The following is a 24,295-nucleotide window of genomic DNA, read 5'->3' as shown; positions in this document are numbered from 1 at the left end:
AGCGCCCTTTGAGGAAAAAAAAGGGAAATATTTTTATCAGCACAAAGTTCTCTTGCAAACCCCGAAAGAAAATTTTGCAAATCAAGACTAAGACTCCATTTCCTCCAATTGGGTGCATTTCAACACTATGGAATAAGCGTTAAAAAATAAATGGATGGATTTTACCTTTAGATCGATTCTCATCTACCAACCTCTTTTGGCTTGAGGGGGGATGTATATATTTTCAAGTATTTATTATTTATTTGTATATATATATATATATATATATATATATATATATATATATATATATATATATATATACACACACACACGCACACACACACTATGTATATAAACATATATATATATATATATATGTATACATACATACATACATATACATATATATATATATCTATATATACATATACATATATATATATATATATATATATATATATATATACATATATATATATACATATATATATATATATATATATATATATATATATATATATATATATATATATATCCATCCATCCATCCATTTTCTACCGCTTATTCCCTTTCGGGGTCGCGGGGGGCGCTGGCGCCTATCCCAGCTACAATCGGGCGGAGGGCAGGGTACACCCTGGACAAGTCGCCACCTCATCGCAGGGCCAACACAGATAGACAGACAACATTCACACTCACGTTCACACACTAGGGCCAATTTAGTGTTGCCAATCAACCTATCCCCATATATATATATACATACATACATACATACATATATATATATATATATATATATATATATATATATATATATATATATATAAAAATATGTTCATGTTCGGCCACCGTGTTCAATGGAGAAGTCTGATCTACAAAATTAGCAGGCAGCATACCCCTTCCCCTTCGAGCTGTCCTGGATGAACTGAAATACTTTTTTACAATCATTTTGGAACTCGCAAGCGTACTTCTTCTTCTAACTCGTCGTCGCCATGTCGCTTCTTCGTTCTTCCGCTTCGTGTCTGTTATGTCTAAGGACATTACTACTTGCCGTAGTTCTGAAGCAATCCATGACGGCTGGAATAAACACTTGCAGAAAATTAGCTCCGTATCTGCCTACTTTATGGTTTAAAGATAAACTTATGGATAACGGAGACGTATAAAATAGTCTCCTGTTCAGTTGGGAGAGGACGCTAAAGGCACGCCCCCAATATTGCTGTCCGGGTGGAAATCGGGAGAAATTCGGGAGAATGGTTGTCCCCGGAGATTTTCGGGAGTGGCACCAAAAATTCAGGAGTCTCCCGGGAAAATCCAGAGGGTTGCAAAGTATGACTGTACTACATTTTTTTTTTGTGGATCATTAACCAAAATTATTATCATTACGAATGTAATGCAAAATTCTATAACATGCATGCAGAGAACTCAGAAAACGTTTCTCATTTGGCAACAGTAGTGATGCCCCCTCGGGTCAGATACTTCCGCCGATGTGACCTCTGTTAACAATTTGACATGTCTAAAATATACCTTCTTGCTGGCTACCAATGAATACTCTAGAACTAAAACAGGTTCTGAATTAACAGTGTTCAGATTGTAACCATCCAAATAGGAATAGCAGCAAAGTGGACAGTCGTCAATGTTGTGGTTCGGAGAGCTAAGGGAGGCTTATTTTGGTGCTCAGAAATGTCTTCGCATCCTGCAACTCAGTGCGGCATTTAGTAAAGAACAGCAAGTAACTGCGGTGGAAGAGATTGTCCCAAATATGTTGTTCAGATTGTATTTTTATTGATATTTCATTTAAGAAATGTGGAAGTGATCATTTGAGGTGAAAATGAACAATAAAATGCATATTTTTGCAAACATTTCACATGCCTGTTATTTGGAGAGGCTTTTATCTGTACATATATTTTAAATACCCCACATATAAATAAATGTTTGATTAGAACCATTAATACAGTCATTCCTAGCCACATCACGCTTCAAACAGTGCGGCTTAACTACTTCACAGATTTTTTTAAGCATATATTGTTTGCCTAAATTATGTGTAAATAAAGTATTTTATGTATTACAGTGCAGTAGTTCTGTTGTGGCGATCGATGAAAATAATTGCCAAGTCTTCACCAAGACTATCACGTTGACCAACTTTTGGCAGAACACCTTTTTGATGCACCTAATCCTTAACTCCTGCCTGAATGAAGAATGAGCTACACATTGGTTAACCTTTGGTGTGAGCTTTGTGAAAAGACGAGACGTTTAAGGACTTGTTGAGACTTGGCGTGCCACTTGATGCTAATAAGACTGATTTGCGCTATTAGCAGCGGCCTGGGCAATGCTAAGTGGAGATGAACTCTGTTGAATCACTTCATCGTCATGTGGACGCAGGAATTCTAACAACACAGAATCCTAATAACATAGTTAATTGTTGCAGCTGCGACTGTCAAGTTGACCAACTTTTGGCAGAAAAACATACGCCTGTGGTTTCAGTACGACAAAGCCCAGTTCTAAATAAGAGCACCAATCACAATAATTGTAAACCCCAGAAGCCAGTGATATGCCCAGAATGTGCACAACTTAGCCATGTCCCTATACCAAAAAACTTGGTGGGAAATACAACACTGTCGGTACAATAGACGGTCGATTACAAAATAACAGGGAAATGCCCTTGCTCTGGAGCTCAATGCAGAATGTCAAATTGTGGTGTGCGGATAAGCCTGAGAATTGTGAGAGACCAGCCCAAAATAATAGAGGATCTGGATAACAATTTCAAGGAAGATTTTCTTTGTGAGCAAACAAGCAAATTTAGGCTATTTTCGATTAATTCTTTTGGGTGGTCGAAAATGTGTCGCAAATAGGAATGATAAATTTGACCCCTAAAACTACAACTCCCCACCGTCAAACATCAGGATGTTTCTCTGCTAAAAGACAGAGGAAAACGACTCTGTATTAAGTGTCCAATGAAGCCAGTCACTGAACCTTAATCCCTGAGAAAATCTGTGGAAGGAGTTGAAACCTTGTTTGCCAAGAGACCGCTTTAAAACAGTGGTCCCCAACCACCGGGCCGTGGCCCGATTGGTACCGGGCCGCAGAAGAATTTTGTACAAAAAAAAAAAAAAAAAAATTGTTTTTTTTATTTTTTTATTAAATCAACATAAAAAACACGATATACACTTACAAATAGTGCACCAACCACAAAAAACTCCCCTTTCATGACAAAAACGTCCCTTTTTCATGACAAAGAAGAAAAAAAGAAAAAAGAAGAAAAAAAGAAAAAAGAAAAAAAAAGGACACCCCCCCGGGCCGCTGGACAAATTATTAAGCGTTGACCGGTCCGCGGATACAAAAAGGTTGGGGACCACCTACAAAAAACACCTGGCCTATGAGCTCATCAACAATGTTTTCTCCATTACTATTATGTTTTGCTTGTTTCTATTGTTTTTCTATTTTGGTCTTTTATAGAAAAAAAATCAAAAACCTCCATAAAAATGATTAACAATTGAAGATAATGCAAAGGGGTAAACCCGAAAAAAAAAATCTTTACAGAGTTAATCAAGTAAGTTGTTGACTAATTTTTTTTCATACGGTGTTGATGTGGAAATGGTTTAATATGCAGGTTGCTTGAGCATTTTGTGGGTGTGGCACCAGCTTAAGATGTTGACATGCGGAGTTTCAAGCACTCATTCTAGCGGGTGACTTTTCAAATGATGCTAAAAACTAGCAGGAATGCTACTTTTTGTAGCAACGCTTTTGTCACATACTTGACATATTACAGTTGTCTGTTCAACATCTTCCCACTTGACGCCAAACTATCGCCAGACGATGGACCCCCTGCTGTTTTTCTTGGGAATTAATTATTCTTCCTTTATTTGTTACCAGATTTGCATCTTTCTCTCGCTCTCGTATCACCATTCAAACCTCTCCAGCGGAGAGGTGTGATGCTAGCGGAGAGTCTCCGCTAGCATCACAGCTAATGTTACCCATGCTGCTACCTTTCTACTCCGCAAAGGCGTATGACATTGCAAGCGCGACAGTATGTGACGTATGTAAGAAGGTGCGCTTGTTTGATGTCTCTGTGAGAAGGAGAGACAAGAAAGAGTGAGAAAAGCCTGCAGTGTAATGCCCGTAGCTAAAAGCAACTGCGTGAGAACGTATACTCCAATATCACGATATAGTCATTTTCTATATTGCACAGAGACAAACCCACGATATATCCAGTATATTCGATATATCGCCCAGCTCTATGTTAGTGCTCTCAAAACATTAACAACCATGATGCTACAATAATTTAAAAAAAATAAAAAATAAAAAATTTAACGAAAATATTTGGCATGCACCCTTTGAGAGGAGGCAAATACATTCAAGGCAGAGAATTGATGCGGAGAAGAGAGTAGAGAGAGTGAGAGGAGGGGCAGCGTATTACAGCTTTGAAGGGGAGTCCTCTTCTTCTGGGGTTTTCTTCTTTTCTCTTTCTTCTCTAAGTCTACTGTAACCCGTTGACCCATATTAAGCAAGCAAAATACAGCGGACAAAGCTTGGTGATTGGTGAGAAAAGATACGCACTGAGAAGTGGCGACCGAGTAATGGACGACGTAAACAGGATGTGATGTCAGGGGCACCACCTCTCCAAAATGGTCGCGCTCTGTGTGTACTGTACTGTACTGTACTGTACTGTACTGTACTGTACAGGAGGTGATGTCATCAAAAATGCCACACCTTAGAGCTTCTACCGGCACACAAAATGAATGAATAAATGAAGCATTCCTACTCAGAGACAGGGTTCGCACACAGAGACAGAGTTGGTGCAATCTAAAGTTTCGTAAACCGAAAAGTTCGCAAATAGAGAGGCCTGTAAATCGAAGTTCCACTGTACAATCATTTTTTTTTTGTCTGCCCATTGCAGATACATTTGGACCTTCACTAACTGATTTGGCGCTACCAGGTAATAAATCTCAATGACTATGCACATTTAGGCACAGACTTGGATTTTTAAATATTTTATTTTTAAAATATCACTTCCAGACTCATTTGTTTCAGTTAGGATCGACCCTTGCTATTGGTCCAGAACTCATTGCCTATTTGATTTTTTAACGCTTTAACACAAGTATTTCAAGCATTAATGGCTTCTCGAAAGTGTGAGATGTTTTATTGACATCATTGTATTTTAAAATGACAGCTATGTTTATTTAGTAAATAGCAATTGACTGCCAAACGAACTGACTTATAGCTAACAAGCGCATGATAGTTACATGAAAGTGTCTTTCCTACTATTGTTTATACTAATATGCAGTTTTTATGCATATAAAATGCAGACATTTGGTTTATTTCATTAAACACTGACTCATAAGAGCTTGTACTTCAGATATTTTGCATCCAATATTATGTATACATGGCCATTTGCCTACCGCAGCCCAGCAACCCTGCACGCCTATTTTTAGTTACATATGCGAGCAAAATATGCAAAATGCTTATGAAACAGTCTTCATTTAAGTTTGGGGATGTATTAGAGGTCCAGACCGGAAGTCATGTAACAGGCTAAGCTACAATATAACATTCACCCATTTTCTACAGCACCAGGGCTTGAATTTAATTGCCGTCATGCCCTAAAAAAATAGACCAACATCTGCGGCAAGTACTTGCCTTGACCGCCCTTGACTTTTGACTTGTTAATGGACGAGGGATGTATCAGTAAACAATATGATGATAATTTGCGATAAAATTCCAGACGATTAGTTACACCGTCTAATTTTTTAATTACCCCCAAAAAATTTTTTATTAATTAATGCATTTTAGGCAACACGAAGTCAGGCGCATGCACACTTGCGTCGTTTGGCTTGATAATCATGGCTGACTAACGACACAGACTTTGCTCCGAAGATTTCCCCTCACACGCCGTGTGTTTAAGAGCGCACTGCTGTGTTTAGATGGAGACAAGTGTTGACAATGTTGGAGACGGACGCACTTGTCCCCACACTAAAAGTATACAGAGAAGGAGGAAACTATTTTATGTTGCTTTTATTATCTCAATACAGCATTTATTAACTACTGTGACTGACAGTTAATGAGGTGAAGAAACTGACAGGAGGAGCTGGAGAAGAACAAAACGTGTTTATTTGACTTTATCTTCATTAGTCAAACTGCTTTGTGCTTTATTTTTTATATCAAAAAGTAAACACCATGTTTTTTTACATTACTTGTTTTCTTTTTCATGTCACAGACATGCACCTGGGGAAGGGTTGATTGGCAACACTAAATTGGCCCGAGTGTGTGAATGGTGTCTGTCTATCTGAGTTGGCCCTGCAATGAGGTGGCGAATCGTCCAGGGTGTACACCGCCTACTGCCCGAATGCAACTGAGATAGGCTAGAGCACCCCACGCAACCCTGAACGGGACAAGCGGTAGAAAATGGATGGATGGAAGTACAAAGGTATTACTTCAAAAACCATTCATGTGACATAGTACGTAGTTAATGTGTTTTTGTGTATAGTTAATTCCTATATGACATATTTCTGCGAAAACTCTTAATGGATCCGACCCGATACCGCATCTACATGTAAAAATAAATGTATAAAACTTAAATAAATAAAAAACTCCCTCTATCAAAATGTAAAAATAGAGATAAAAGCATTATGTAATGACAAAAAGCTGGCAAGTTCATATTATCAAAGAATTTTAAAAAACTAATATTTGTCTTTAGATGTATGGATAATGTTTATCTATAGTCTTTTTATTAGACATTACAAATGACATGGTGGCATTACGTTCACACCCCAACACTGCTTTACCTAACAACCAGTAATCAGGATTTAAATATTTATAACAATAATATTAGTCAATACTTTGGCCATAGAACACTATATTTATCTATATGGACAAAAAGTGCAGTTAAATCTTATGGCCATATATATATATATATATATATATATATATATATATATATATATATATATATATATATTAGGGCTGCGAATCATTGGGTGTCCCACGATTCGATTCAATGTCGATTCTTGGGGTCGCGATTCGATAATATATCGATTTTTTTCGATTCAACGTGATTCTCGATTCAAAAACGATATTTTTCTGATTCAAAACGATTCTGTATTCATTCAATACATAGGATTTCGGCAGGATCTACCCCAGTCTGCTGACATGCTGGCACTGGCGGAGTAGTTTAAAAAAGCTTTTATAATTGTAAAGGACAACGTTTTATCAACTGATTGCAATACAGTAAATTTGTTTTAACTATTAAACGAACCAAAAAATATGACTTATTTTATCTTTGTGAAAACATTGGACACAGTGTGTTGTCAAGCTTATGAGATGCCATGCAAGTGTAAGCCACTGTGACACTACTGTTCTTTGTTTTTATTTTTTATAAATGTCTAATGATAATGTAAATGAGGGATTTTTAATCACTGCAATGCTGAAATTATAATTAATATTGATACTGTTGTTGATAATACTAATTTTTGTTTCACTACTTTTGGTTTGTTCTGTGTCATGTTTGTGTCTCCTCTCAATTGCTCTGTTTATTGCAGTTCTGAGTGTTGCTGGGTCAGGTTTGGTTTTGGAATTGGATTGCATTGTTATGGTATTGATGTCGTGGTTTGTTGGATTGATAAAAAAATATATATATATTTTAATATAAAAAAAATTGATTTTTTAAAAAATGAGAATCCATTCTGAATCGCACAACGTATTCGATTCGTATTCGAATCGATTTTTTACCACACCCCTAATATATATATATATATATATATATATATATAGGGATTCACGGTGGCAGAGGGGTTAGTGCGTCTGCCTCACATTACGAAGGTCCTGCAGTCCTGGGTTCAAATCCAGGCTCGGGATCTTTCTGTGTGGAGTTTGCATGTCCTCCCCGTGAATGCGTGGGTTCCCTCCGGGTACTCCGGCTTCCTCCCACTTCCAAAGACATGCACCTGGGGATAGGTTGATTGGCAACACTAAATTGGCCCTAGTGTGTGAATGTGAGTGTGAATGTTGTCTGTCTATCTGTGTTGGCCCTGCGATGAGGTGGCGACTTGTCCAGGGTGTACCCCGCCTTCCGCCCGATTGTAGCTGAGATAGGCGCCAGCGCCCCCCGCGACCCCGAAGGGGAATAAGCGGTAGAAAATGGATGGATGGATGTATATATATATATATATATATATATATATATATATATATATGCATGCATGCTTATGAGCCCTCCTTTAAGGCAACACTTGCCTTGACCTTAAAAAGTTAAAATTCAATGCCTGCAACACTTAAACTGCTGTTGTATTACATCACACTGTAATTGGCTCGATATTTCGAAAATAGTCCTACCTGATATATATGACGCCACCGCCATGCTCCCACTTGCGCTGCCAGCCAATGGGGACTTGGACAGGGACAGTTGGTCTCTCATCTGCCGCTTCACAGTCCTTTCCGCCATTCATGGCTCCACTGGATTTGCACACGACACCTCACAGGTACTTCTATCAGACATCCACCAAAGTCTTTGCAACAGACATCATGTTTGTCTCCTAATGCCGTGGCAGAGGTGGGCAGGGTGGCTTCAGTGGAGGACTCTACTTGGGGGAGGCGGGTGGTTGGGTAGGGGGAGGCGAGCTCACAGGTGTCCCTACCCTTTTATCTGCGTCATGATTCCAGCGCTGAATCCTGTACAGTCCTCCATGGCTGCCTCTTGACACAGAGCCATCCCAACCGGGCAGATGCCGGCTGAAAAATCAGGAATTTTTCACTGTAAACTTTTTTTCAACCATTTGTCCTTCACGCAGCAGGTTCGAGTCCCTCAGATGACCAGGCAGGGTGGTTTCAACATGTTAGTTCCCAGAGGCGGCTTGGTTGTGATATCCCCACGGTTCCTGTCAGAGTAGAACAAGTGTATAGCAATTAAACAATGATATGTTCAAGGATTTTTTTCCCAAAATGTTCACCCGCTTAAAGAGAAAGCAAACATAACATGTTTAGTTATTAACATATGCACATTAAAGCCAACTGCTTGTTTTGAGTCATGAGATACAAAGCATCCCTCTAACCGTTGCTGCTGCTGACTCATAACTGAAGTGTCTGGCAACAAAGCCAGTAACAACTACAGAGGGGAAGAAAGGTAAAGATGGCTGTGGTTAGACAGATGCAACTAATCGGGAATCACACTGCAGCAAGTCACACCTCATTATCTCAAAACGTGCTTCTTATCAGATGAAACACTACATTGCTAAAATCCTACCGTAGTCCCTGTTGGGAAACCGAGACAGTGATTTTTTTTTTTTTTTTATGTACAGTAGTTTTAATGTTTCAGACAACTGCAGCACTACATAGTTGTAATCTTTAAGAACAACCGAGAAAAAGACTGCAGCAGCCAACATCTGGATAAACAAATGTTTTTTATGAGAACAAACAATTGAGAGAAAAAAATAGGACATCATTTAGCAGATGGATTGAGGCAAACACTGTAGGACAACAAGACAAAAGGTAAGAATACATAGAGTTTGAGGAAAAGTGACACCGTCTCAACAGAAAATCCTCTTTGATAACTACAAAATGTTGAACTTTAACTACCACACCTTGCACAGGTAAGCAAGAGCATTTAGGTTGAATAATTATGTGGCTGTGTCTCGAGTCGCTCACATCCAAAAATCCAAAGGTCAGTCTATCCAGGAATTGCAATGTTGCGATCTAATCCTATCCAATCATTTTTTTCCAATCACCACAACTTTATAGCAAATTTGACTTGGACTGTAACCCCAGATTGCCACTGGATGTGAAATGGTAGCAGAATGTCCACCGCCTGCAGAACCGCACTGACATGATGATGACGTTCTGCATTAGCGCTAAACATACGCAGAGCTTCTATATTTATATTTGGTCGATGCAAAAAAACAATTTAGCTCAGATTTGCTTGTGCTGGTCAAAAAGTAATACACAAACGTAAAATAAATCATCCAGTTTATTTATTTTCAAAATAAAATACGCCGATTTCAAGGAAGATCGTATTTAACACTTTCAAGCGTCCAAATGTACCCGAGGTTAACCCAAGGTTTTCGCGTGTGATTTCACCTCGTTGGAAGAGGACATGCGGATTCTGGAGGTCCAAAATAAACAAATTATTACGGGGCACCTGTATTGGGACATGGGGGCCTGTGTCAAATACTAGTATACATGAAAGCAGGGGAGTGGTGTGTGCAACAGAATAACCAGTTTGTGGTTCGCTTTGTTGTAACTGCCTTTATCAAGTGATTATGCGCAGATTGCGAAACTTTGTAAAAGTCTGCGCTATTTCACTACAGAACGACGGTAGGCCAGAGTGCGGATGGCGGCAACGTTTTGTGGCCGTGCGATTCAGCTACCATTCTGCATCCAGTGGAAATTCAAGGTTAGCCTGCGCCCTCTTGCATTATCATTTTGATGCAGATGTGAGCTGCAAAGTCATTGTTTTTATCCTTTGGTACAAAACCCAAAACCAGTGAAGTTGACACGTTGTGTAATTCGTTAAAAAAACAAAACAGAATACAATGATTTGCAAATCCTTTTTAACTTATATTCAATTCAGTAGACTGCAAAGACAAGCTGTTCGAAATGAGAAACTCAATATTTTTTGCAAATCATTCATTTAGAAATTAATGGCAGCAATATATTGCAAAAAAGTCACCAAAGGGCATTTTTACTACTGTGCCTTTCCTTTTAACAACAGCGTTTCTGGGTGTTGTTGATAACTGGCTTTGGCTATGCATTCTAGAGTTCTAACTTGCACTTACAGATCTAGCGAACAACTGTAGTTACTGACAGTGGTTTTCTAAAGTGTTCCTGAGCCCATGTGGTGATATCCTTTACACGCTGATGTCGCTTTTTGATCCGTAATATAGTCACTTACGTGCAGTGATTTCTCCACATTCTCTGACCCTTTTGATAATATTACGGACCATAGATGGTGAAAATCCCTGAATTACTTGCATTAGCTGGTTGATAAATGTTGTTCTGAGACTGTTCCACAATTTGCTCACGCATTTGTTCACAAAGTGGTGACCCTCGACCCATCCTTGTTTGTGAATGACTGAGCATTTCATGGAAGCTGCTTTTATAGCCAATCATGACACCCACCAGTTCCCAATTAGCCTGTTCACCTCTGGGATGTTCCACATAAATGATTGATGAGCATTCCTCAACTTTCTCAGTCTTTTTGCCACTTGTGCCAGCTTTTTTTAAACATGTTGCAGGCATCAAATTGTAAATGAACTAATATTTGCACACAAAAAAAACTAATTTGACCAGTTCCAACATTAAGAATCATGTCTTTGCGGTCTATTCAATTGAATATAGGTTGAAAAGGATTTGCACATCATTGTATTCTGTTTTGTTTACCATTTACACAACGTGCCAACTTCACTGGTTTTGGGTTTTGTCTGTTGTGATAGTACAACTGTAGATGGATTCCAAACATTGTCACCTTAAATCACATTCCACAAGATAAAATATTACAGTATTCGGTAAAACACATTCATTGAACAAACTCAAATGACAATATTAGTCATCACATTTTAGACAAAACCATTTTTTGAAAAAGCTGCCACAAATTTGGGCATTCAAGGCTGCAACAATCACCGAAAAAGCCAACGAAATCCTGACGCACTGACAAGTACAACAACATGCAGTAGTCTGATGTTGCATTTAACAACACGCCCCAAACGTTAAAAGTGCAGCGATGGATCATTGCCAGCAGAAGGGGAGGAAATAACTCAAATGGTTACCATTCACTAATAACAAGGAGATATATAGTGACTAAGCACACGTTAGTACAGTTGGTACAAAATGCGGCTGCTAGACTTTTGACAAGAACAAGAAAGTTTGATCATATTACGCCTATACTGTATATACCTTTATATACATATATACCTATATAGATATGCCTACACTGGCTCCCCTGCACTGGCTTCTTGTGCACTTAAGATGTGAATTTAAGGTTGTACTACTTGCGTATTAAATACTACACGGTCGAGCTCCAGCCAATCTTGCCGATTGTATTGAACCATATGTCTCGGCAAGATATCTGCGTTCAAAGAACTCTGGCTTATTAGTGATTCCCAGAGCCCAGAAAAACTCTGCGGGCTATAGAGTGTTTTCTATTCGGGCTCCAGTACTCTGGAATGTTCTACCAGTAACAGAGATGCTACCTCAGTAGAAGCATTTAAGTTCCATCTTAAAACTCCTTTGTATATTCTAGCCTTTAAATAGACCCCCCTTTTAGACCAGTTGATCTGCCGTTTCTTTTCTGCTCTTGCCCCCTCTCCATGATTCGCTAGCTGTTCGAAGTTGGGACCCAGGGTGGACCACTCATCTTTGCATCAGTTGGGGACGTCTCTGCACTGCTCACTTGTCTCCACTCAAGATGATCCCCTCCTTTCCCCACTATGGACTGGACTCTCACACTATTAACTAAATCCTCTATGGACTGGACTCTCAAACTATTATGTTAGATCCACTATGGACTGGACTCTCACTATTATGTTAGATCCACTATGGACTGGACTCTCAAACTATTATGTTCGATCCAGTATGGACTGGACTCTCACACTATTAACTAGATTCACTATGGACTGGACTCTCACACTATATGGACTGGACTCTCACACTATTATGTTAGATCTACTATGGACTGAACTCCCACATTATTAACTAGATCCACTCCACGTCCGTTGCACCGGTCGCCCGCGGGGGGACCCCTATCCCATTGGTTTGAGTTTCTTCTTGCCCTGATCTGAGATCTGACTTGAGGATGCCGTTGTGGCTTGTGCAGCCCTTTGAGACGCTCGTGATTTAGGGCTATATAAATAAACTTAGATTGATTGATTTGGGGACGGTGCAAGACTGTCAGAATGTGGCCACTAAAGAACCAAGTACATGGAACAGTACTGACAAAAGTATTCCATTGCAGCTTGGGTGTTACAAGGCTACTGGTAGGATCAAAATAAGACAGCAAGTAGCTCAGCATACTGTAACTGTCACAAGCCACAAATATCCAAACTACAAAATCAGCCACTTTTCAATCCAAGTGACATTCGGATGCAAACAAACATGCACTCCCCCAAAAAGGTGGGCGTTGCAAACCCTTTAGACTTTTTTGAAACTGGGGGCACAACCTCCCACAAGACCTCAGATGGTTCATGATTTAGCAATGTAGCTTTAGCCAGACTGCAGCCAGGTGCACTTAAGATGCGACCTTAAGGTTTTACCACTTACGTATAAAATACTTAAGGGTCTAGCTCCATCCTATCTTGCTGAATCTATTGTCCCATATGTCCCGGCAAGAAATTTGCATTCAAAGAACTCCGGCTTATTAGTGATTTCCAGGTCACAAAAAAAGTCTGCGGGTTATAGAGCATTTTCAATTCGGGCTCCAGTACTCTGGAATGCCCTCCTGGTAAGTTAGAGATGCTACCTCAGTAGAAGCATTTAAGTCCCATCTTAAAACTCATTTGTATACTCTAGCCTTTAAATAAAGCCCCCTTTTAGACCAGTTGATCTGCCGTTTCTTTTCTGCTCTGCCCCCATCTCCATGAATAGCTAGCTTTTCAAAGTCGGGACCCGAGGTGGACCACTCATCTGTGCATCATTTGATGACGTCTCAGCGCTGCTGACTAGTTTCCACTAAAGATGATCCCCTGTTGTCCCGACTATGGACTGGACTCTCACACTATTAACTAGATTCACTATGGACTGGACTCTCACACTATTATGTTGGATCCGTTATGGACTGAACTCCCACACTATTAACTAGAACCACTCCACGTCCGTTGCACCGGTCGCCCACCGGTCACCCGCGGGGGGCACCCCTTTCCCGTGATTTAGCGCTATATAAATAAACTTTGATTGATTGATTTTGGGACGGTGCAACACTGTCCCAATGAGGCTCATCAGGAACCAAGTACATGGAACAGTACTGACAAAATTATTCCATTGCAGCTTGGGTGTTACAAGGCTACTGGTAGGATCAAAATAAGACAGCAAGCAGCTCAGCATACTGTAACTGTCACAAGCCACAAATATCCAAACTACAAAATCAGCCACTTTTCAATCCAAGTAACATTCGGATGCAAACAAACATGCACTCCCCCAAAAAGGTGGGCGTTGCAAACCCTTTAGACTTTTTTGAAACTGGGGGCACAACCTCCCACAAGAGCTCATATGGTTCATGATTTAGCAATGTAGCTTTGGCCAGACTGCAGCCAGGTGCACTTAATATGCGACCTTAAGGTTTTACCACTTACGTATAAAATGCTAAAGGGTCTAGCTCCATCCTATCTTGCTGAATCTATTGTCCCATATGTCCCGGCAAGAAATTTGCATTCAAAGAACTCCGGCTTATTAGTGATTCCCAGGTCACAAAAAAAGTCTGCGGGTTATAGAGCATTTTCAATTCGGGCTCCAGTACTCTGGAATGCCCTCCTGGTAAGTTAGAGATGCTACCTCAGTAGAAGCATTTAAGTCCTATCTTATAACTCATTTGTATACGCTAGCCTTTAAATAGACCCCCCTTTTAGACCAGTTGATCTGCCGTTTCTTTTCTGCTCTGCCCCCATCTCCATGAATCGCTAGCTTTTCAAAGTCGGGACCCGGGGTGGACCACTCATCTGTGCATCAGTTGATGATGTCTCAGCGCTGCTGACTAGTTTCCACTCAAGATGATCCCCTGTTGTCCCGACTATGGACTGGACTCTCACACTATCAACTAGATTCACTATGGACTGGACTCTCACACTATAATGTTGGATCCGTTACGGACTGAACTCCCACACTATTAACTAGAGCCATGTCCGTTGCACCGGTCGCCCGTGGGGGGACCCCTTTCCCGTGATTTAGGGCTATATAAATAAACTTTGATTGATTGATTTTGGGACGGTGCAACACTGTCCCAATGAGGCTCCTCAGGAACCAAGTACATGGAACAGTACTGACAAAAGTATTCCATTGCAGCTTGGGTGTTACAAGGCTACTGGTAGGATCAAAATAAGACAGCAAGCAGCTCAGCATACTGTAACTGTCACAAGCCACAAATATCCAAACTACAAAATCAGCCACTTTTCAATCCAAGTAACATTCGGATGCAAACAAACATGCACTCCCCCCAAAAGGTGGGCGTTGCAAACCCTTTAGGCTTTTCTGAAACTGGGGGCACAACCTCCCACAAGAGCTCAGATGGTTCATGATTTCGCAATGTAGCTTTAGCCAGACTGCAGCCAGGTGCACTTAAGATGCGACCTTTAAGGTTTTACCACTTACGTATAAAATACTAAAGGGTCTAGCTCCATCCTATCTTGCTGAATCTATTGTCCCATATGTCCCGGCAAGAAATTTGCATTCAAAGAACTCCGGCTTATTAGTGATTTCCAGGTCACAAAAAAAGTCTGCGGGTTATAGAGCATTTTCAATTCGGGCTCCAGTACTCTGGAATGCCCTTCTGGTAAGTTAGAGATGCTACCTCAGTAGAAGCATTTAAGTCCCATCTTAAAACTCCTTTGTATACTCTAGCCTTTAATAGACCCCCCTTTTAGACCAGTTGATCTGCCGTTTCTTTTCTGCTCTGCCCCCATCTCCATGAATCGCTAGCTTTTCAAAGTCGGGACCCGGGGTGGACCACTCATCTGTGCATCAGTTGATGACGTCTCAGCGCTGCTGACTAGTTTCCACTCAAGATGATCCTCTGTTGTCCCGACTATGGACTGGACTCTCACACTATTAACTAAATTCACTATGGACTGGACTCTCACACTATTAAGTTGGATCCTTTATGGACTGAACTCCCACACTATTAACTAGATCCACTCCACGTCCGTTGCACCGGTCGCCCACCGGTCGCCCGCGGGGGGACCCCTTTCCCGTGATTTCTTGCCCTGATCTGAGATCTGACTCTGGGATGCCGTTGTGGCTTGTGCAGCCCTTTGAGACGCTTGTGATTTAGGGCTATATAAATAAACTTAGATTGATTGATTTGGTGACGGTGCAACACTGTCCCAATGAGGCTCCTCAGGAACCAAGTAAATGGAACAGTACTGACAAAAGTATTCCATTGCAGCTTGGGTGTTACAAGGCTACTGGTAGGATCAAAATAAGACAGCAAGCAGCTCAGCATACTGTAACTGTCACAAGCCACAAATATCCAAACTACAAAATCAGCCACTTTTCAATCCAAGTAACATTCGGATGCAAACAAACATGCACTCCCCCAAAAAGGTGGGCGTTGCAAACCCTTTAGACTTTTTTGAAACTGGGGGCACAACCTCCCACAAGAGCTCAGATGGTTCACGATTTAGCAATGTAGCTTTAGCCAGACTGCAGCCAGGTGCACTTAAGATGCGACCTTAAGGTTTTACCACTTAAGTATAAAATACTAAAGGGTCTAGCTCCATCCTATCTTGCTGAATCTATTGTCCCATATGTCCCGGCGAGAAATTTGCATTCAAAGAACTCCGGCTTATTAGTGATTTCCAGGTCACAAAAAAAGTCTGCGGGTTATAGAGCATTTTCAATTCGGGCTCCAGTACTCTGGAATGCCCTCCTGGTAAGTTAGAGATGTTACCTCAGTAGAAGCATTTAAGTCCCATCTTATAACTCATTTGTATACTCTAGCCTTTAAATAGACCCCCCTTTTAAGACAAGTTGATCTGCCGTTTCTTTTCTGCTCTGCCCCCATCTCCATGAATCGCTAGCTTTTCAAAGTTGGGACCCGGGGTGGACCACTCATCTGTGCATCAGTTGATGACGTCTCAGCGCTGCTGACTAGTTTCCACTCAAGATGATCCCCTGTTGTCCCGACTATGGACTGGACTCTCACACTATTAACTAGATTCACTATGGACTGGACTCTCACACTATTATGTTGGATCCTTTATGGACTGAACTCCCACACTATTAACTAGAACCACTCCACGTCCGTTGCACCGGTCGCCCACCGGTCGCCCGCGGGGGGACCCCTTTCCTGTGATTTAGGGCTGTATAAATAAACTTTGATTGATTGATTTTGGGACGGTGCAACACTGTCCCAATGAGGCTCCTCAGGAACCAAGTACATGGAACAGTACTGACAAAAGTATTCCATTGCAGCTTGGGTGTTACAAGGCTACTGGTAGGATCAAAATAAGACAGCAAGCAGCTCAGCATACTGCAACTGTCACAAGCCACAAATATCCAAACTACAAAATCAGCCACTTTTCAATCCAAGTAACATTTGGATACAAACAAACATGCACTCCCCCAAAAAAGGTGGGCGTTGCAAACCCTTTAGACTTTTTTGAAACTGGGGGCACAACCTCCCACAAGAGCTCAGATGGTTCATGATTTAGCAATGTAGCTTTAGCCAGACTGCAGCCAGGTGCACTTAAGATGCGACCTTAAGGTTTTACCACTTACGTATAAAATACTAAAGGGTCTAGCTCCATCCTATCTTGCTGAATCTATTGTCCCATATGTCCCGGCAAGAAATTTGCATTCAAAGAACTCCGGCTTATTAGTGATTTCCAGGTCACAAAAAAAGTCTGCGGTTTATAGAGCATTTTCAATTCGGGCTCCAGTACTCTGGAATGCCCTCCTGGTAAGTTAGAGATGCTACCTCAGTAGAAGCATTTAAGTCCCATCTTAAAACTCATTTGTATACTCTAGCCTTTAAATAGACCCCCCTTTTAGACCAGTTGATCTGCCGTTTCTTTTCTGCTCTGCCCCCATCTCCATGAATCGCTAGCTTTTCAAAGTCGGGACCCGGGGTGGACCACTCATCTGTGCATCAGTTGATGACGTCTCAGCGCTGCTGACTAGTTTCCACTCAAGATGATCCCCTGTTGTCCCGACTATGGACTGGACTCTCACACTATTAACTAGATTCACTATGGACTGAACTCTCACACTATTATGTTGGATCCTTTATGGACTGAACTCCCACACTATTAACTAGATCCACTCCACGTCCGTTGCACCGGTCGCCCGCGGGGGGACCCCTTTCCCGTGATTTCTTGCCATGATCTGAGATCTGACTCTGGGATGCCGTTGTGGCTTGTGCAGCCCTTTGAGACGCTTGTGATTTAGGGCTATATAAATAAACTTAAATTGATTGATTTGGTGACGGTGCAACACTGTCCCAATGAGGCTCCTCAGGAACCAAGTAAATGGAACAGTACTGACAAAAGTATTCCATTGCAGCTTGGGTGTTACAATGCTACTGGTAGGATCAAAATAAGACAGCAAGCAGCTCAGCATACTGTAACTGTCACAAGCCACAAATATCCAAACTAAAAAATTAGCCACTTTTCAATCCAAGTAACATTCGGATGCAAACAAACATGCCCTCCCCACGAAAGGTGGGCGTTGCAAACCCTTTAGACTTTTCTGAAACTGGGGGCACAACCTCCCACAAGAGCTCAGATGGTTCATGATTTAGCAATGTAGCTTTAGCCAGACTGCAGCCAGGTGCACTTAAGATGCGACCTTAAGGTTTTACCACTTACGTATAAAATACTTAAGGGTCTAGCTCCATCCTATCTTGCTGAATCTATTGTCCCATATGTCGTGGCAAGAAATTTGCATTCAAAGAACTCCGGCTTATTAGTAATTTCCAGGTCCCAAAAAAAGTCTGCGGGTTATCGAGCATTTTCAATTCGGGCTCCAGTACTCTGGAATGCCCTCCTGGTAAGTTAGAGATGCTACCTCAGTAGAAGCATTTAAGTCCCATCTTATAACTCATTTGTATACTCTAGCCTTTAAATAGACCCCCCTTTTAGACCAGTTGATCTGCCGTTTCTTTTCTGCTCTGCCCCCATCTCTATGAATCGCTAGCTTTTCAAAGTCGGGACCCGGGGTGGACCACTCATCTGTGCATCAGTTGATGACGTCTCAGCGCTGCTGACTAGTTTCCACCCAAGATGATCCCCTGTTGTCCCGACTATGAACTGGACTCTCACACTATTAACTAGATTCACTATGGACTGGACTCTCACACTATTATGTTGGATCCGTTACGGACTGAACTCCCACACTATTAACTAGAACCACTCCACGTCCGTTGCACCGGTCGCCCGCGGGGGGACCCCTTTCCCGTGATTTAGGGCTATATAAATAAACTTTGATTGATTGATTTTGGGACGGTGCAACACTGTCCCAATGAGGCTCCTCAGGAACTAAGTACATGGAACAGTACTGACAAAAGTATTCCATTGCAGCTTGGATGTTACAAGGCTACTGGTAGGATCAAAATAAGACAGCAAGCAGCTCAGCATACTGTAACTGTCACAAGCCACAAATATCCAAACTACAAAATCAGCCACTTTTCAATCCAAGTAACATTCGGATGCAAACAAACATGCACTCCCCCCAAAAGGTGGGCGTTGCAAACCATTTAGACTTTTCTGAAACTGGGGGCACAACCTCCCACAAGAGCTCAGAAGGTTCATGATTTAGCAATGTAGCTTTAGCCAGACTGCAGCCAGGTGCACCTTAGTCAGGGTGGCGTTACCTGCGGATGGTCCCGGGTTGCAAGTACAAGCACCAAGCACACATCAAGACGATGAAGTCAATAAAAAACAAAAAGTCTGACTGTGATCCATCAACTAGCTGCAGGGTTAGCATGCCAAGCGTCAGCTGTCCGAGCAACTGTTAGCCGTCTAGCTTGATCCAAGCCAAAATAGCAGCTCGGTAAAACGTTCACCACGTCGACGTTTACCGCAAAAGTCGCCTGGGCCGGGATGGAAGAAGGCGAGGGCGAAAATGTCGACGTGAAGCGCGGCTTCGAGCCAAAGTAAAGGCCAGGGCCGAGCTAGCCAGGGTTAGCTTAGCATGCTAGCCGAGCTAGCCAGGGTTAGCTTAGCATGCTAGCCAGGGTTAGCTTAGCATGCTAGCCGAGCCGTTGCGTCTGCACAGAGAGAGAAGGGAGACGCGGGGAGCATTAACGTTCGTGTCCGCCTCACACCCCGTACACGCTCCGTTCGAAGCCCGGCATTGCGGCGAATGCACGTCGCGGATGAAATAAGTGAGCCTGTGATGGTTGGTAAAAAGGGGGAGAAAGGAAGCATACCCATTAGTTCTCTGCCTCTGCCGCCTCTCCTACACTGGGATGTTGGAAGTGATGGAGAGCCGCGCTGCGCATGCGCGCCGGCGACAGCCCAGCAGACGGGAGAGATGATGCTGCCTCAAACATCCACCCAACCATCCGTTTCCTACCGCTTGTCCCTTTTTGGAGTCACGGGGGATGCTGGAGCCTATCTTAGCGGGATCACAGAGTAAGGCGGGGTACACCCTGGACAAGTCGCCATCTCATCCCAGGGCCAACACAGATGTTTTAGGCCTACTGAAATGAGATTTTCTTATTTAAACAGGGATAGCAGGTCCATTCTATGTGTCAAACTTGATCATTTCGCGATATTGCCATATTTTTGCTGAAAGGATTTAGTAGAGAACATCGACGATAAAGTTCGCAACTTTTAATCGCTAATAAAAAAGCCCTGCCTGTGCCGGAAGTAGCAGACGATGTGCGCGTGACGTCACGGGTTGTGGAGCTCCTCACATCTGAACATTGTTTATAATTATAGCCACCAGCAGCAAGAGCGATTCGGACCGAGAAAGCGACGATTTCCCCATTAATTTGAGCGAGGATGAAATATTCGTGGATGAGGAAAGTTAGAGTAGCACCAGGAAAAAAAAAAAAAAAAGGCGACGGCAGTGGGAGCGATTCCGATGTTATTAGACACATTTACTAGGATAATTCTGGAAAATCCTTTATCTGCTCATTGTGTTACTAGTGTTTCAGTGAGATTATAAAGTCATACCTGAAAGTCGGAGGGCTGCGGTGACCGCCAGTGTCTCTGTGGGAAGCCATATGGAGGAGCCAAGAAAGTCACATCTGCCTCTTTGACAGCTGCTGCAGGAGGACGCGCGCTCCGCTCATGTCTCCGGTAAGAGCCGACTTAATATCACAATTTTTTTCTCCGAAACCTGCCGGTTGACATGTGGTAGAGAAACACGTTCGCTTGACCGCTCTGTTCCATATTAAAGCTTCACAACAAACAAAGAAACACCAGATGTGTTTTGGTTGCTAACGGCAGCTGCAATCCACCGCTTTCCACCAACAGCATTCTTCTTTGACGTCTCTATTATTAATTGGACACATTGCAAAAGATTCAGCTACACAGACGTCCAAAATACTGTGTAATTATGCGATTAAATCAGACTACTTTTAGCCGTGAGTGGTGCTGGGATACAACCAATAAAGTCACAAGCACGCGTCATCATAAGCGTCATCATTCCGCGACGTTTTCAACAGGATACCTCGCGGGAAATTTAAAATTGCAATTTTGTAAACTAAAAAGTCCGTATTGGCATGTGTTGCAATGTTAATATTTCATCATTGATGTATAAACTATCAGACTGCATGTTCGCTAGTAGTGGCTTTCAGTAGGCCTTTTGATTATTATTAAAACAAAAACTATACAAATAATTAATTTTTCAAACCAAGACTCGCTGACTTTGGCTCATTTTCTGTGAGGAACATATCACGGATGTGGGTCACCCGCATTTGCGGTCCTCTCCAAGGTTTCTCATTGTTATCCCACTGGGTTTTTGATTGATTGATTGAAACTTTTATTAGTAGATTGCACAGTACAGTACATATTCTGTACAATTGACCACTAAATGGTAACACCCCAATAAGTTTTTAACATGTTTAAGTCGGGGTCCACGTTAATCAATTCATGGTACAGAAATATACTATCAGCATAATACATTCATCACACAGGTTAATCATCATAGTATTGTTGAGTTTTTCCTTGCCCTGATGTGGGATCTGAGCCAAGAATGTCGTTGTGGCTTGTGCAGCCCTTTGAGACACTTGTGATTTAAGGCTATATAAATAAACATTGATTGATTGATGGTAGTGGATCTAACATAATAGTGAGAGTCCAGTCCATAGTGTATCTAACATAATAGTGTGAGAATCCAGTCCATAGTGGAACGAACATAATAGTGAGAGTCCAGTCCATAGTGGATCTAACATAATAGTGAGAGTTCAGTCCATAATGGATCTAACATAATAGTGAGAGTCCAGTCCATAGTGGATCTAACATAATAGTGAGAGTCCAGTCCATAGTGGATCTAACATAATAGTGTGAGAGTTCAGTCCATAGTGGATCTAACATAATAGTGTGAGAGTCCAGTCCATAGTGGATCTAACATAATAGTGTGAGAGTCCAGTCCATAGTGGATCTAACATAATAGTGAGAGTCCAGTCCATAGTGGATCTAACATAATAGTGTGAGAATCCAGTCCAAAGTGGAACGAACATAATAGTGAGAGTCCAGTCCATAGTGGATCTAACATAATAGTGAGAGTTTAGTCCATAGTGGATCTAACATAATAGTGAGAGTCCAGTCCATAGTGGATCTAACATAATAGTGAGAGTCCAGTCCATAGTGATTCTAACATAGTAGTGAGAGTCCAGTCCATAGTGTATCGAACATAATAGTGAGATTCCAGTCCATAGTGGATCCAACATAATAGTGAGAGTCCAGTCCATAGTGGATCTAACCTAATAGTGTGAGTCCAGTCCATAGTGGATCTAACATAATAGTGAGAGAGTCCAGTCCATAGTGGATCTAACATAATAGTGAGATTCCAGTCCATAGTGGATCGAACATAATAGTGAGATTCCAGTCCATAGTGGATCTAACATAATAGTGAGAGTCCAGTCCATAGTGGATCTAACATAATAGTGAGAGTTCAGTCCATAGTGGATCTAACATAATAGTGTCAGTGTCCAGTCTATAGTGGGGCCAGCAGGAGACCATCCCGAGCGGAGACGGTTCAGCAGTGCAGAGATGTGCCCCAACCTGGGTCCCGACTCTGGACAGCCAGCACTTCATCCATGGCCACCGGACCTGTGCCCACCCCCTCCACAAGGGAGAGGGGGGCAGAGTAGAAAAGAAATGAAACGGCAGATCAACTGGTCTACAAGGGGGGTCTATTTAAAGGCTAGAGTATACAAATGAGTTTTAAGATGGGACTTAAATGCTTCTACTGAGGTAGCATCTCTAACTGTTATATATCAGAATACATATTTAATGACCACACACCATACACCCCCCCTTACACATTTATATTACAGATAAGATGGCCGGGTCCACTGGAACCGGGGCTAATAGAAGTGTGGAAATGGATGTTCTGTGTTCTTCTTTTGTGTTTGTGCACCTGGGGTTCCCACACAAGGTTGCAACATTGTTTGTCAACACTGTCTGCTCTCATTTTCTCGCACATTTGACCCTCTGATGTTCTGTGTACCTACACTCTGTCCTCCTCCTGTCTAGGCCTCCTGTGTGTGTGTGTGTGTGTGTGTGTGTGTGTGTGTGTGTGTGGTACACAGAACATCAATTTCCTCACTTCTATTAGCCCTGGGTCCAATGGACCTGGACATCTTATATGTAATGCCTCACAATCAAACACTTATATGTCAAAATACTGAACAGATGTTTACCTTATCCCAATAAACATCTGTTCAGCATTTTAACATAAAAGTGTTTGATTGTGAGGCATTAAAAGCCACAAAATGCAAGGGGTCCATTAGACCCACAAATGCTGGCTGACTAACAACAATATGAACGTTACAGAAGGGTTAAATCAGTGCTGGAGGACTCTTCATAGAAGAAACAACACATTTATTACTATAGATGTGAAGTCCTTTGGAAATAATCCTGTCAGTGTCAGATTCTTCAGTTTAAAGATGCTTTAAAGCAGGGATGCCCAAAGTGCGCCTTGTGGGCTACTTTCTATTCTCGAGATGCATTCGTGCAAGAACCAAAAATGAAATAAATGAAAAAAAAAAAAAAAAAGTTGAAATGTTGATACAGCTAATGATACTTATATATATGCAGTATGTGACATATTGGTATTAAACCTATGGTCATGACCCAAAGCTCATGACCATAGGTGAGGATGGGAATGTAGATCGACCGGTAAATTGAGAGCTTTGCCTTCCGGCTCAGCTCCTTTTTCACCACAACGGATCGGTACAACGTCCGCATTACTGAAGACGCCGCACCGATCCGCCTGTCGATCTCACAATCCACTCTTCCCCCACTCGTGAACAAGACTCCGAGGTACTTGAACTCCTCCACTTGGGGCAGGGTCTCCTCCCCAACCCGGGGATGGCATTCCACCCTTTTCCGGGCGAGAACCATGGACTTGGACTTGGAGGTGCTGATTCTCAGTCCGGTTGCTTCACATTCGGCTGCGAACCGATCCATAGTATAATAGAATATAAAACATGTTTTCAGTTATTTCACCTTTTTTT

General features: G+C 41.8%; 1 protein-coding gene across 4 annotated transcripts in view; it reads right to left on the bottom strand.

Annotated features, from left to right (window-relative positions):
- LOC133544481 (methyl-CpG-binding domain protein 5-like) overlaps positions 1–20,087 on the bottom strand; it is a 50,626-nt gene extending 30,539 nt beyond the window's left edge. For 3 of the 4 annotated variants that reach the window (XM_061889846.1, XM_061889849.1, XM_061889848.1), the window contains exons 1-2: positions 20,033–20,087; positions 8,302–8,843 (exon numbers count right to left, since the gene is read on the bottom strand). In XM_061889846.1, coding sequence (XP_061745830.1) covers positions 8,302–8,414 — 113 coding nt within the window. In that variant the 5' untranslated portion in view covers positions 8,415–8,843; positions 20,033–20,087. Of the gene's footprint in view, positions 1–8,301; positions 8,844–19,474; positions 19,619–20,032 lie in introns of those variants that run through there. The other variant, XM_061889847.1, reaches the window with a different exon arrangement.
- Between the last annotated feature and the right edge of the window lie 4,208 nt (positions 20,088–24,295).

This window comes from Nerophis ophidion, linkage group LG27, assembly GCF_033978795.1.
Source record: "Nerophis ophidion isolate RoL-2023_Sa linkage group LG27, RoL_Noph_v1.0, whole genome shotgun sequence".
In the NCBI taxonomy this organism is placed as follows: Eukaryota; Metazoa; Chordata; class Actinopteri; order Syngnathiformes; family Syngnathidae; genus Nerophis; species Nerophis ophidion.
Note: the sequence above shows the minus strand (reverse complement) of the source record. Positions and strands in the feature narration are given on the sequence as shown.